At 35.6% G+C, this 15863-nt stretch overlaps 1 protein-coding gene across 6 annotated transcripts in view; it reads left to right on the plus strand.

The window, feature by feature from the left end:
* The window catches only part of syne1 (spectrin repeat containing, nuclear envelope 1), a 244378-nt gene that overhangs the window by 183377 nt on the left and 45138 nt on the right, over positions 1-15863 (plus strand). For all 6 annotated transcript variants that reach the window (NM_001127037.2, XM_018093792.2, XM_018093789.2 and 3 more), the window contains 15 exons: positions 277-432; positions 989-1198; positions 2203-2304; positions 8082-8201; positions 8315-8515; positions 10637-10810; positions 11898-12029; positions 12180-12376; positions 12900-13032; positions 13407-13589; positions 13741-13890; positions 14141-14317; positions 14693-14848; positions 15060-15215; positions 15682-15852. In NM_001127037.2, the coding sequence (NP_001120509.2) occupies positions 277-432; positions 989-1198; positions 2203-2304; positions 8082-8201; positions 8315-8515; positions 10637-10810; positions 11898-12029; positions 12180-12376; positions 12900-13032; positions 13407-13589; positions 13741-13890; positions 14141-14317; positions 14693-14848; positions 15060-15215; positions 15682-15852 (2418 nt within the window). The remainder of the gene's footprint in view (positions 1-276; positions 433-988; positions 1199-2202; positions 2305-8081; positions 8202-8314; positions 8516-10636; positions 10811-11897; positions 12030-12179; positions 12377-12899; positions 13033-13406; positions 13590-13740; positions 13891-14140; positions 14318-14692; positions 14849-15059; positions 15216-15681; positions 15853-15863) is intronic.

A 15863-nucleotide genomic window follows, 5' to 3' on the forward strand; every position in this document is an offset into this window, starting at 1 on the left:
AACATTAGTGGGCTGAGCAGAGGATACAGACTCACACAAACTCTGCAATCAAAAGTGTTTTCTTTTCAGTGATTCAGTGTCAAGTGTCCATTAAATGCAAGTTAACGAGATGATCTGGTCACCATTTGTGAATACCCAACAGCGTTGTGTAACCTTTTTTCATGCCTTTTGTCATGCTTTTTGGTATCTGAGTTATAGTACAGCTTAAAGATTGCATTTCTGTCAGTGTTTTTGTGACAAGACAGGAAAATAATGTTTACAAATATGATTTCTCAGGGTGGTGGAGTAGAAAAGAAGAGTCTCCCCTTTGAAAGAAAACTGTATGATGCAGTCTCTGCCACGTCTTCTTGGCTGGATGATGTGGAAGATCAAATTTTTGTGGCAACAGCTCTTCAACCAGAGGAGACGGAGGCATGCCTGTACCATCAAGAGGTAGACGTTACTAGAATAAATACTTAATCATGTCTAATTTGTTATGTCATACTCTACACAGGCATGACTAATAAAGGTGTGTTTTGCAACAGAGTTCTCTAATAATCACAATTAGCTTGTTTATCCTGGTTCTGATTCCCAAACTTGCTAAGTGAGGTACTTTGTCAGCCTTATATGTATTTTAGTCTATGAATGTGCCACAAAATATATTCTCTGTAGCTTTTACTCATGAAATAGGATCCTCATGAGGAATCATGAAGATGGAGAAATCACCCTAAAGGAATATACCATGCATTGCCTACAAGCACTAATGGGTGCCAAGACACGCATTTAAGAACTTTACACAACCAGTACATATATGATAGAAAGCAAAGATATAGAGTATTTACAAGTAATTTTATGTATAACTTGTAAACAATACTTTCTATTGAAATGGATACACGCTATTCCTAATAGTGCTTTGTTTAGACAAGTCATTTTGTTTTATTATTATTTTTAACATATCATGATAATATATTGTGGTATTTCTTCTCTCAATGCAATCTTGACAATCCAGACACTAGCAAAAGATATGAAAGAGATGTCTGAAGAAATGGATAAGAACAAGAATCTATTCTTCCAAACATTCTCTAGAAGTGGGGATAACCAAGAGATCATTGAAGACACTTTGTACTGCCTGCTGGGCAGGCTAAATATTTTGGAGTCAGTAGTGAATCATCGCTGTTGTCAGATGAAGCAGCGACTGCAAGATCTTTTGGCCTTTCAGGTATGCTGCACAATTAACAGGACATTGCATTGCTGCTGAAACATGTTACACAAATGATGTTACTTTCAATTCTGTTCATAGTCAGCCCTTGTTGTTTACACTAAACTTCTGTCATCTCTACTTTTATTATTAAAAACCTGGATACAGATATGTAATGCTAGAACAGTTCTAAACACTGATAAATGCCACACTGAGCCACACTCAGATGTAAAAAGTGTTGGTGAGCCACACAAGCATAAAAATGTTCTTTGGGGATGCCAAATAAGGACTGTGATTGGCTATTTGTTAGCCCCTTGTGGATTGCTAGCCTGCAGGAGGCTCTGCTTACAGTAAAGCTGTGTCACTGTGCTTCCAAAACTTGCCTCCAAGCCAGAAATGTAAAAATGGTCAGCTGCTTTGCGGCCACTGAGAGCAACACTGGTTGGGGATCACTGCCTTAAGACAACTAAAAAATTACGTAAACACCATATGCTTGTTTGCCTCTGATAAGGAATAAATATATCAGTTGGGATCAAGTGCAAAGTACTCTTTTATTATTACAGAGAAAAAGGAAACCATTTGTAAATATTTGAATTATTTGATTAAAATGGAGTATATGGGAGATGGCCTTCCAATAATTCAGAGTTTTCTGGACAACAGGTTTCAAAATAATGGATACCATACTGTAGCTGTAGCCTGTGTCCACCCATATTCTCCAGTGGGGGGTTCTGCTGTCAATATTTGAAGTCTTGAATGTCTGATGATTGGCATCTGGGCTGTGGTTATTACAACAATTTTGTTATGTTAAGAGTGCCTGGTACTTATATCCTTAGTATTCCATTGCATCTGACACACTTTAATTGCAAGTTCCAAAATAAAAATGTACCCTACTTTATAAAATATGTATAATGATATATATTAGCTATACTAAATAACCAGTGTCACGTCTTTTCTCTTGTATCATCATTTTACACACTTAACAGACTCTGGTTTTTATTGGTGCATATGTATTGTCTGTTTTTTAGAACGATTTGAAGATTCTGTTTACATCACTGGCTGATAACAAGTACATAATACTGCAGAAGTTGGCAGAAGCAGCCGAGAGACCTGCAAAAGAACAAATGCAGGTAATTTTCCTTCCAATTAATGACTAGAAAAGTATTCAAGGTGCCCAACTCACATACCTTTCATGGCCTTGACCATTAACAGAATGCATACTTGGTATTTGAGTTTGACCAGTGTGCTTAGAAATGTTCTGTATCAGACACATTACTAATTATCCACTATGTATAATACCGAGGTGTCTATGTTTAGTGCTTTATTCAGTACTATTAGTACCTTTTGATTATTTATCATTTTCTACAGACATTAGCATACAGTATAAAGGTCTGGTTTAGAGTTGTGTTCCTTTTCTTCACCTTTTCTTTCTTGACTAATATGTTCACCTTCTTCTGTATTTCACATTTTCAGGGATTCTACCCTTTTCTTGAATCTAGAGGAACCCTTTACCAGATGGGTCACATTCCACGATATCGCTAGTGCTGTGCAAGAGAATGATATGAACTTTTCTCCTGCAACAGATAGTCCAGCAAAGTAACAGATGCACAAAGAGAATGAAAGCAATAATTGATTCATACTCTGAATGAGAGTTATTGTCACTGTTTGCACAATGCGTGCAATGGTTTAGAGGTGATAGACTTTCTTTCTAAAAGTTGCTGCCAAAAACACAATCATGGTAAAAAAACAAGTATTTAGCAGCAACTTTTTGAGATCTAGCAAATCACAATTAAAAGAAAATATATAAAAACTTGTAACCTGTCAAGTTGCCATAGAAGTCAGTGGAAAGGGTATTTTCAGTATTCAAGCAAATTGTAAATAGGGGGGGGGGGGGGGGGAAAGGTTTTACCTCTGTTTACAATTGTTCAGTACGAAAATTTCGTGACTTTCGGATCGCCAATACAATATTATCGTGACTAATACAATTTTTTCGGAAGCATTTTCGTGATATTTGCGATCTTCCGAAATTTTCGTTTCCAATACGATTTTTTCCCATTCGTGATTCGGATTCGTGGATTAGTAAATGTGCCCCATAGAAAGCCGTTTTACTAAAATTTGAAATGGGGAATCTCAGTTTTTCACACTGTGACTCCTGAGTGTCAGAAAATTGTAAAATTACAAATCTATTTAAGCACAGTAATGTATCTATCCACAAGAATGCTGTTTACTGGTGTATCTGAGCTCAGTGGTAGCACAATGCTTTTGGATACCCTGGTTGGACTATACTAGTACAGAGGATATGGGAAAAATACTTTTGTATACACATCAACGTCTTTTGTAGGTTGGATTTACCATATTTCAAGGAGCCAGTACATAATTATTAGACAGTAAAATAAAATTCTTTTTCTGTCTCTTATCTATTTTCTGCCTCCTATTTATGCATTTCCTAAGAGTTACAAACTGAGAGAACATGCTGACTGCAAATTAATCCAGCTGCCTTTACGATACATACAATAAAACGGACTGTCTTTTTGGTAATTCAACAATGAGAATTTTTATTGGCAGAAGTTTTTTGATGTTTGGAACGGAAAGGTGTAGTCACACCAAGGTTGCCATTAGTCTCTGTTTTCAACATTATCCCTTGGATGCTTCCGCCCCCCCCCCCCCCCCATACCCAGCTATTTTGCTGTGAAACACTGGTTCTGGGAATCACCTCCCCCAACTGATTTTGTCATGAAAAGTCCCCATGGGGTAAGTTCTTCAGCAAGGAGAAGAGATTTATCACTTAAAAAGCAGATTTTATCTCTGGGGAAGTTTTTACAAACCAAATTTCATTTTTAAGATAAGGAGAAAAATATGTGGCTGTGACCTTGAGTGGTTGTGGCTTAAATGGGGAGTGGTAAAAAAAAAGTATACCATTTTTGTTTGTGAGGTGCTGATTCTAATCTAATTTGTACTATAAGCTTTTTATAACTTAGAGCGCTATTGCTTTGTTACGGTGGACATACCAGCTAACAACAGTTGATACATAGATGAGCCCATATAGAGATACTTTTGACAGACAAGACCAGTCCATCTGTTCAGACAGAAACCATGGTCTGCCAGTGACAACCTTTTGGGGTTTGTCTTGACAAATGTGGAAAGGACAGGGGCTTGCATTTTCCCTAGTTTTGAAATTATCAATTGGATTTAGCTATCTACATATATGGTCATATTTTATAATACCTGACCATTACTTTGTAGGCTCGTTGGAAAACCTGGGCATTAATCTCTGCCTGTCTACAGTGAGGAGGTCCCCTTCTTATTAATGACATTGTGAATGCTGATGAAAGCTGAATTCCACAAATACAACAAAATCCAAATACCGCTTACAGTGTACCACACCAACTGCAATTCAGTTTGATGACAAAATACCAAATATTTTGAAAGTTAACCCTTTTATATAGCATCCAAAAAATGCCTACCTGGGGCATATTTACTAAGGAATGCTTATAGGGTTTAAAATACAAAGTGCATGATGCTGCATCATCCCTCCTGGAAATTTCCACACCCAATGGACCAGGTGCAAAATTTTGCAAAAGGCACTACAGACACAGATTTGTTCTGGTTAGGAAATTGTGTACAATTGTGGACTGCAATGTCAGTATAGATGAGTGCAAGTAGGTACAATTTTGCCCCAATTTTTACAAACAACTATTGTAAATAACATTAATTGGGCATTTATGTGACCTGCAATTTAGAGGGATGGATTATACAAAAATAATTTGTATGAATAAAAGCACATTATGACATTTTAAGCACTAAATGCTTGGAACTATTTAATGTTTGCAGCACAGTGCCGTTGACATATGGGAGTACAATCAGTAAAGGGGACGTTATACTATAGTTCAAGAAAAACATCTTTGCTGATAACTTATGCAATCTGTAGGAAATATTTGAATGATGAATCCTATAAAAGTATGGCAGCTAAGGGATCTTATTATAACTTAAATACATAAAAGCATATAACAGACACTGCATAAGAAATTGAATTTGAAGTATAGAAAGGAGGAAATTTATTTTCATGTATTTTCTCAATCTGAATATTCTGTAACAGATAAGCTCTTCAGCATCTTTAGTAATGTAATAATGCATATTATAATATTATAAATATTCATAACCAATAAAAGGGTTTTCATTCCAACTCCACTATGAATATTGATGCTGCAGTTCCTACATTACTGGATATTTGACAGAATAAACTGCAGCGTCTTCAAAAATGAAAAGTACCTTTTAAATTAGAGAAACAAAAGTTAAATGAACCAGTGTATTATGGATTAACTATACTGATTGCTAAATTATATATTAATATAGAAACAATATAATGGTGTATAGTTAGTCTTGCTAACTAAAAGTCTGAGGTCTGGGTGGTAATCACTTGGTTGAGCTAAGCAACCAGTACACCCTTTATTTTCATAATTATTTGCCCACCAAAGACAGTGTATTATTAGAGACTAAGGGGCTGATTCACTAAAGGCCAAAAAACCAAGTGTTATCTTTAGCATGTGTTAAAAATATTATCACTTCTTATATTTGGAGAATTAACGATCGATTCACAAAAAGACACTTGTCTGAATTAAGAAGCAATGTTATTGTCGTTATTTATCTGGCGATGACATATTGCATCACTCTAGGATGAACACATAGCTGATTCTCTTCTTCAGATTCCATCTAAAAGTCCATCTTGTCCATCTTGTCACCACAGACAATCACCAGCTGCAATTTTGTTTAGTAACGCCTACTCCTGGGAGGCGCTAAGTTTCACAGTTATTATTGCCACATTTTATGCTTTTACCGCAGTGCAATGGAAATAACGCTTTGCGATAATTGAGATTATTAACGTATTCAAAATTACTTTGATAAATCGGTACTCAATTAGCAAACACTTTTTAATGCACACAACTATGCGTTAAACGTTAACGACCTTTAGTGAATCGCCCCCTACAGGTGATATTTAATGTTTTTTTCTGATGAGGAACAATATAGCAGCTAATTCTTATAGGAACCAAAAATATATGCTGAATTTCCCAAGAGTTCTAACTTCTCTGTGTTTGTAAAAAAAAAAAAAAAAAAACAAAGGAACATAGGGGCTATTGATTATTATGATATATATATATATATTCTTTTAGAGAGCCATTAATTTATGCTTATAAAGATGTTTACCTATACATTTATTATTGCACAGTGTATTAATTAGGCTAATTCAATGCCAGTGTTTGGCTGGATTTTTTATATGTATGTATGTATGTATAACTTTATGTATAAAGCGCCACAAGGGTACGCAGCGCTGTACAGTCTTACAGAATACAAACAGGGAGGACAAGTGATATAATAAATAAATACAATAAATACATATATGTATATATATATATATATATATATATATAAGTGCCATGTGGTATGAGACACAGTAGGAAGGAGGTCCCTGCCCCGTAGAGCTTACAATCTGAGTGATACTAACCTGATTTTTGTATGTGATGGTTAGAAATCCAATATCTTATTTTCCCTTCCATCATCAGTAGTCACTTTATCTCATGATATTTCCCGACACTCAGCATCAAATACTCATAACAGTTTGAGTGGAACTATAAGAAAATAGCTTTTACTTGCTTACATTCTATTATAAGCAGGATCAGCCTTTTATAGTTCTGCCACCCTACCCTGGCCCTACCCTGCCTTTACATAAATCTGGTTTGTCTTAAGATAATCTTGTAGCACCACTTCAATTTTCAAACAGGGATATTAGAGTTAACCACAGTAGTGCTTCAACTGGAATCTGTATGCCCTTATTAATTTACTGTACCTATCTATTAGTGGAAGTGCAGTGTGCTTAAGATAAGTATATAGATATACTGCTTGTGCTAATTGTCCATTATTCCAATATTAAAGGATGCCTTGGAAAACTGTGTTTATGTCAGAGATGTAAGAAATTCAGGTTTCACACAAATCACAAGTCTTTTTACCCAATTCCAATTAGGCCAAATCCTTAGTTTTAAGCCGATCCAAACTCTAACCCTAACCATCATGTGACTGTCCACATGTACAGCAGAAGGCAACAACTTCATATATGGCATGTAATTCTGTCAGTGCTGATATTTTGCATTCTGTATATAGCAACACATCTGGTTGTTTTATAATCTGATTTGTACTTTGGAGCTGACAGGCCCTTTGAGCTTAGCATAGTAAAAGCAATATTAGTAATTTCTAATAGTAATATTATATTTTGCCTTTTTGCAGTGCATTCTTTTATGACACGCTTCTAGAAGATATTGTTACAAAAAATTGAAAGCTTGAGCATAAATAATTCATTTTGTTCTGCAGGCAAACATTCTGCTGATACCTTTGCACAAATACATTGTTATATATTTTAAAGCAATACACACACACCCATTACAAATTACAACTCCTCCAGAAGTGCATTGTGAATCTGTGTCATGATCTGTGTTGCAGATCAGTTTGGTTTGTTCTTAATTTCTGTGTATGTTTACTAGATCCGATTGCCTTTGAAAAATATAAACCTAATGGTTAAACATTAAACTGAGAGTGTAATATTTAAGGAGCCCTTAAATCATGCAAATATTGGGCAATAATATTAATTTATCACATGAAAACGCCATTAAAGTCTATGAGGAATTCTATGATTGAATTAATTTTACGGTTTTTCTCATTAAATTATTTCTGGTCCATTATATCTGAGAACAAAAGCCATAGGTTTAGAACACTAGCAGTGAAGTGAACAAAAATAAAACTCTGGCTTTGGGCAAAAGTGATGATATTTAAGAAAACTAGGTTTCGGGTGCTAATATTTTGTGTTCCATGAATATTCATATATTTTAATTATATTTTTTTTTAATCTTGTGTATTTTAGGCTATTCTGCAAGCAGAAGACAGTCTTAAAGAACTGGATACAGAAATAAATGAACTGAAAAAACGTGGGGACAAATTACAAGCAAATCAGTCTTCAGTGCAGGAGCTTTTAAAATTGCAGGTGCTGTACATGCAGGTTTTCAAGTTTCTGAACAGATTTTGTGCTTATTTGTTATTTTCATATCACAACCTTTCTGATGATCTCTAGACTGACAGTATTTGCCATCCCTATAGGATACATACGATGAGTTGATGATGATAATTGGCTCAAGGAGAAGTGGTCTGAATCAGAATCTTGCACTGAAAAGTCAGTATGAACGTGCTCTCCAGGACCTGGCAGACTTAATTGAAACAGGAACTGAGAAGATGTCAGGGGGACAGAAATGCAGTGTTTCCTCCAGAGAGGAAGTTGAGACTTTGTTAGACAAGCACAAGGTAAACAATATTACTAAGTGTGGGTGCAAGAAAGATCAGTCCAGGCTTTCTGTTGCAGTGAGAATTTACTTAATATGTTATAGATATAGTTAGTGCTAAGTAAAATAAAGTAATTTTTTTTATCGACCAGCCCCAGGTGTCACAATAGCCCCCAAGTGCACACACTTATTTAAATAAAGCAGGTTCTCTAGCAACTCTATCATAACTAGAAAGTTGTTAAAGTACACAAAAATCCATGTCCAAGTGCTTTAATGGTGATACCTAGCCAGATGTCCAGGGAAAAACAGCACCACAAAACACACAAAAAAAGGTATTTGGTTCCATACCATGATTTGTAAAAAAATATTGATATAGAAAGTAGATAACATAGCCAGTGCCTTTTTTCTCATTCTCTAAATGGAAACATTTGTACAAGTCTACACAAAGCTAGTTTAAATGGTTTTCTGTTTCAGGACATGTAAAGCCTACATTTGCCTACAATGTATATCAGTTGGGCATGTCTCCCCCACCCAAATTGCAACATCTGTACTGCATATATCCCCTCTGCTTGGCAGTACCATCACATTTTCCTAAAGCAAATAGCAGCTTTCACCCAGTGGCCATTTTTCCTCTGATACATAATCAGATACATTTAAATCTGCAAACAGCCTACACACACAGACCCTTATTCAGCATACATTTCATCAATAACACAGGCTCACACAGGCAGAAATGTCTGATAAAAGTTCTGCTTTGTTTGAGCTGAGCTCAGGAGAGGAGGTTAGGAGAAAAAAATTGAAGCAGACGGCTAGAGCTGAGTTTCTATGGGAACCAGCAATGCCATCTCTTCACTGGCTGCTAGACTGGGGGCGTGTTTAGTAATCTGAGCTTAGAACCACTGAGCATGTCCACAAGCCAACAGCCAAAGCAAATTCCTGAGGGAGGGGGCGAGTGGGTTACATGAGGAGAAAAAAACCTAAGTGATTAAGGAGATGTTGCAGCCTTACTTTTAACCTCTGGACAACCAGTCTGGCAGGTATTGAAAGATTTCAAAGATTTCAAAAATGTCCTTTAAAGTGATACTGACATGAAAAAAATACTTTTCAAATTATGAATCTACATAAAAAGTTCCCTATAGGTCATGTTGATGGTTTTTCACTGATAGGGCTGCTTTTGTAAGTAATTGTTACTTTATGTCCCTAAACCTGACTGTTTTGCCAACTTGGCTGTCCCTTTTCAATCCGTCAGTTATAGCTTCTAATACTAACGGCCTCCTGCTGCACAAATATGGCAGCTCCCCTCATAGAGGAACATGGGGGATCAGATAGGGAATGTAAAAGCATCGGGCAAATACTTTCATGGCAAAATTATAAAGCTCATGGAAAGACAATGTAATTATATATTTAAAAAACAGTTTAATTCCAGGTGTCAGTATCCCTTTAAGAAAAATTGCCTTTTTTTTTTTAAACAAATGGTCCTCTTTTTTCTGCTATTTTTTTTTTTGTTATTTGGGGTTTTCAGATACCTTTTTAGGCCTAAATTGTTTACCTTATTAAAGGTAGTGTAAATTATTATGATTATTACTGTCTTCAAATAATTATATAGATCAATTTTAAAAAGTCACAGCACATGTTTAAAGACTCTGTAATGAATTTAAGAGCTGTCATTTGAGTGTTTTGCTGATTTGCAATTTTCAGCTGATTCAGTTTACACTATTAGAATGTTGTGCTCCTTGATTCATGTGGTGAATACTCAATATTACATAGTTTATTTTCGTTGAAAAAAGACTAAAGTTGATCAATTTCAACCTCTCCAATCGTGCCCCGGTACACATATATACAGTTATGGTATTCGTTATCTGGAAACCCATTATCCATAAAGCTCTGAATTACAGGAGGCCATCTCCTATAGACTCCATTTTAAATAAAACAATCCCATTGGGTCTATTTAATGTTTACATTATTTTTTAGTAGACTTAAAAAAAGTAAAGATTCCTTATCCCCAGGTCCTGAGCATTCTGGATAATCAATCCCATACCTGTAAATATATAATATAAGAAACTCTGTATAATGTATATGTTATAGAAAAAACAGCAATTTTAAAGAAGTAGATTTTAATAACAGTGGTTTTTTTTTTATTTAGGAGTATTTCCAGGGCTTGGAATCACACGTCATCCTCACTGAAACCCTTTTCAGGAAAATCTGCAGCTATGCACTGCCAAGTGAATCACAGCATCACTCAATGCTAATAGCCCAAGCTTCAGCACTTCTTAAACAAGCTCACAAAAGAGGTGTGGAATTGGAATACATTCTTGAGGTAAGATAAGTATACATTTAATTTTTAAGAAATATGCATAAAAGTTTGTTTTAATCTATCAAAAACAACACGGCAAATACCATAAGGGACACTACTATACTGGACAAATTACAACCATGTGATTGTCTGCTTTTACAATATTTGGGGTAATATGACAGGTGCTATTTTTACTCCATTTTTAGTAACTCATATTAACCAATTAGTAACCAACTCATAGGCAGTTTTACTGTCTCAGGCAGTTGGTTATTTAGCCCTGATATAGCAGCCATTGTCTCATGTGCAGACAGGTTGGGTGCTTATCACCTCTAGCAGGGCTTTGAATTTGTTGTAAATCCATTACAGGAGCCAGGAGGGGTGTAGCATCAGTAGGCTAATGCAGGACTAAGTGTCATATATATGACATAGTCACCAAAGCAAACACCTGTCCCTGGATTTTTTCATAGCCTGCATATGCCAGCATAGGCAGTTCCCCTATAGTAAGCATCATTCTGCATAGTTCCCTTGGCAATAAGAATGCAACCAGACAGTGATGATAGACTGCAAGATAATGAAATGCGTTCTAATAGCAGTATGTATGTTATAAATATTGATAAAAATTAATATAGCTTCAGGGTTATCAGTTTTTTGTTCATGCTATGCAGGGCAAATTCAGTGCATTCTGCATTAACTTTACTTTGAATTATGACATTCTACATCAGGTTGCTACTATCAGTGCCGTAGGGTGCAAAGATATAGTGAAATTGGCTGCAAGTACATGGATTGGTAAAGCAATACTCACATCAATGGGTTTTTGCAGTTCATTTACAAAATACTTGATATATATCTTTAACAATGTTTTAAATTTGTCAATGCTACTTTATATAAAGATCTGTAATTTATAACCATATTCCCTATATGCAATAAAATGCACTAAGTTTTGCCCAGGTGCAGTAACCCACAGCAACCATTAAGATGTTTGCTTTTAAACAGGTGGCATCTACTGATTAGTTGCTATAGGTGATTAGACCAGTAATTTAATAGTCCTGTGCTTACTTTCCCTTACCGACTTAACCTATTATTAACATATTTTTAAATAACAAATGTCTAGGCATGGATACTTTTGGTTGGAAAGTATCAAGAGCTAATGAAACAGCTGGAAGTGATTGAAAGTAGTATACCTACTGTTGGACTGGTGGAAGAAACTGAAGAAAGACTACTGGAGAGGATTGAGCTGTTTGAGGTATACACTCTTGTTTATCTATAAGTCTATATCAGTTCAATTGAACCAAAATTATTACCTTAATAAACATTATACAAGACTAAACCTATTAATCAGTGCTGGAGAACCCACTGTGGTGTAACTTATTCTTTTCTGCTTGTCTCTCTACAGTGTTTTAAGTCAAGTTTAACAGAGTACCAACCAAGACTGTACCAGATTTTAGAAGATGGCAAGAGGCTTCTGATGTCTGTGAACTGTCCAGAGCTAGAAGGCCTCATGAGTCATTTGGGAGAACACTGGGGGAATAACGCAAATCGGGTCTCCAAAGAATTACAGAGACTGGAAAATATACTGAAACTTTGGACCAGGTACTTGAGAAGGTTTATGTTTGCTTAGTATAACAGTGTTTTTTTATTCAAATACGAATTAAATGATAATAAAACAAAAAAACAAGGGGAGACATCTGAACTGATTATATTACTGTGCTGTCTAATCCAAGTCTGTGGAGGGAACTCTTAAGGGGACAATAGAACCCCAAAAGCAGAGACATAGGAAGAGCCATAATGATGTGTAACATTTTACTAATATTATTTTTCTGACTTATCTGGAAACACTGTAAGGACCAATCACTGACTATCATAAATTCTTATGAGTAGTCATCTCTTTTTGAAAGTCTGAGGCCTGCCTCTGCTTTACCTATGGTGTCAAGGAGTATAGTGCTTGACACCATTATACTAAATACTAATTATTCAACAATATCAATACATATTTACAAAACAGATGATGCACCATAGTCCCTCAAAGAGGACTTGGTTTGAGGCTCAGTAATGTTCTACTCATGTAACTGTTTATTCAGATAGTTGTCCTCTCATTAAATCTCTTGCATTGTAGATATAAGAACGAATCTACTGAGCTTGTTAATTGGCTGCGGTCTGCAATTGATCGACTTGAATTCTGGACTCAACAGTCTGTAACGGTCCCTCAGGAGCTGGAAACAGTTCGAGACCATCTTAATGCTTTCTTGGTATGGGCATTTTAAAAAGTGTACATGTAACTTAACCAGTTCCTTTTCATCATAATCCTAACCGTGTGGGCAATATTGGAGTACTTTTTCATTAGAGAACTGAACACATATTCTGTTAATATTTTAATGCTGTTAATATGTGTTTTCCTACAATACAAATCTTGGCAGTATCTTAAATATAGTAGTTGAACTTTTTTTTCTAGCTAGATAAATTCTTAGTTTATTAATAGTTAAAGGAACATGGGTCCTGTTTTTAACGTGTGCCTACAAAATCCAGGCACTACTCACAGCCCTTGGAACTATTCCAGAGCTAAATGCATTTTTTATGACTGACCTTTTTGTTGCATATATTCCTTTTTTTATGCCATTGATAGGAGTTTTCCAAAGAAGTTGATGCCAAATCATCTCTGAAATCTTCAGTCTTGAGTACTGGGAATCAATTGCTTCGCCTAAAAAAAGTAGATACAGCATCACTGCGTTCTGATCTGACGAAAATAGATACCGAGTGGACTGAGCTCCTCATTCATATCCCAGTAGTGCAAGAGAAATTGCACCAGGTGGGTCACTCTAACATATTAGCAGCCCCCATTTAAGAAAATGTTCATTGAATAGATTCATATTACCAAACTTGGTATCACCTTTAGAAATTTTTCGCTGTATTAAATTTGCTTCAAAAGTCTCATACAGTTTATTTTTTTCATACACTAGTTGCAAATGGACAAGCTGCCTTCACGTCATGCCATAACTGAAGTAATGACTTGGATTTCATTAATGGAAAATGTTATTAAGGAGGATGAAGAGAATATCCGGAATGTAGTAGGATGTGAGGCTATCCAGGAATTCCTACTGAAATACAAGGTATTGTATTATGTTTCATGTAATATTTTCATGTATTATTGTGTAAATAGAAAAGTTTCACTAGCCATTTTGATGTGATTCTGTAATATATATTTTATCTAGCATAGCTAAAAATTGAGAGGCAAAAAGAATCAGTTGTCCAATGTGCTTTGTCATTTTGCGACATTTTTGTACATTTTGCTAAATGTATTTGTTGCCGCTTTAAAATAATTTCAATACCCTTTTTGTATGTGTGTCTTTTTTATTCTAGGGGTTTAAGATTGATGTCAACTGCAAGCAGCTTACTGTGGACTTTGTTAATCAGTCAGTGCTGCAGATTAGTAGTCAAGATGTGGAAAGTAAGAGAAGCGACAAGACAGACTTTGCAGAGAAACTCGGAGCTATGAATAGACGCTGGCAAATCCTGCAAGGCCTAATTACAGAGAAGGTAAAAAATAACAATATAGCAAAATTAATATGGTGTTTATACTTAAATATGATTTTAACATCTGCTTTACTGGATTATACAGCCCACCCACATGCTTTATCATCACTTATTCTGTTTAATGCACCCAAGTTGTTCAAACTCAGCCTATATTGGAAGCAGACCTATAATCTTCTTTGCTGAACATTAGGTATTTGTTTTTCATTTGTATTAGAAATTTCAAAATAAAATTCTTGTGGGGCAATCACCATGTTCAGATGTACAATGCATATACATACATGTATATACAGCTATGTCAGAAAAGGCAGAACATGCTTGCGGACCCTCAAAATAATGCTGCGTAGCCTTTGGTTCACTTCTTTTACTATTTCCACACAGATCCAGATGCTGGAACGTTTATTGGAATCTTGGACAGAATATGGAAACAGTGTCAACACCCTAAAATCCTGGTTTGAGAGGCAAGAAAAGAAGTTGCAGAGACACCAAAGTATTGGTGATCAGGCATCAGTTCAGAACAGCTTAAAAGAATGTCAGGTAATCAATTTTATAAAACAGTGTACTTTACCAATTGGTATTGTTTGGATTTTATTTGGTATGTCATGGTAGCCCTTGTTGCTCTCTAAACTACAACTTTAATTTGCTCCATTACTGTGGTTGTGTAATGCTCCTTTTCATACTGACGTATTGAGGCTAAAAATAAGGTTAAAGGCTTACAATATCTTTTATTTAATTCTTTATTTTTCAGGAACTTGAAGACTTGATAAGGGTTAAGGAAAAAGAGGTGGAGAAAGTTGAACAGAGTGGGCTTTCCTTAATCCGTGATAAAAAAGAAAATGTCACGGCAGCTGTCCTAGAGACCTTGCGAGAACTTAACCATTCTTGGGCCAACCTGGACCATATGGTTAGTGGACCTAATTTCATTTTATAAGAGGCAGTTATGTTAATAGATACAGCTGCATACTTTGACTTTGAAGAAAATTATAGTTGTGTAGATACTGGTAAGATATGTTGCATTTTATAACATAGCCGATAAAATATTGAATTTTATTGTTAATTAAAGTCCCACTAGATTGCATCTTTGGCACCTAGATGTTTTTTTAAACTTAGGAATTAACAGACCATATTTCACTAATAGACAGCCCATTGGCAAACAAACACTTCAAAGAACAGCAGTTCTTTTTTGTTTAGCCATTACCCATTGTAGATTGAGCTGCAGTGTAAATAGAATGGAACAGTGTATTACATTCACAACAGCTGGTTGCTAGACTTAAGCCTTTTGTTTTTCTATTTATTTGAAGGCATCATCAAAGGGTAAAGAACAGCAAGGAAAAAGAGTATTTGCTTTATGTCTGCATTGTGTTTTTCAGGTGGGTCAGCTAAAGATATTGTTACAATCAGTACTTGATCAGTGGAGCATTTACAAGGAAATATATGAAGAACTGAACAGCTACCTTATGGAAGCCAAGTATTCCCTGTCCCGCTTCCGCCTTATGACAGGTTCGATGGAGGCAGTTAAAGTCCAAGTGGAAAACCTTAAGGTGGGCAAGTG

The sequence above is a fragment of the Xenopus tropicalis genome, chromosome 5 (genome assembly GCF_000004195.4).
Source record: "Xenopus tropicalis strain Nigerian chromosome 5, UCB_Xtro_10.0, whole genome shotgun sequence".
NCBI classification, from domain to species: Eukaryota; Metazoa; Chordata; class Amphibia; order Anura; family Pipidae; genus Xenopus; species Xenopus tropicalis.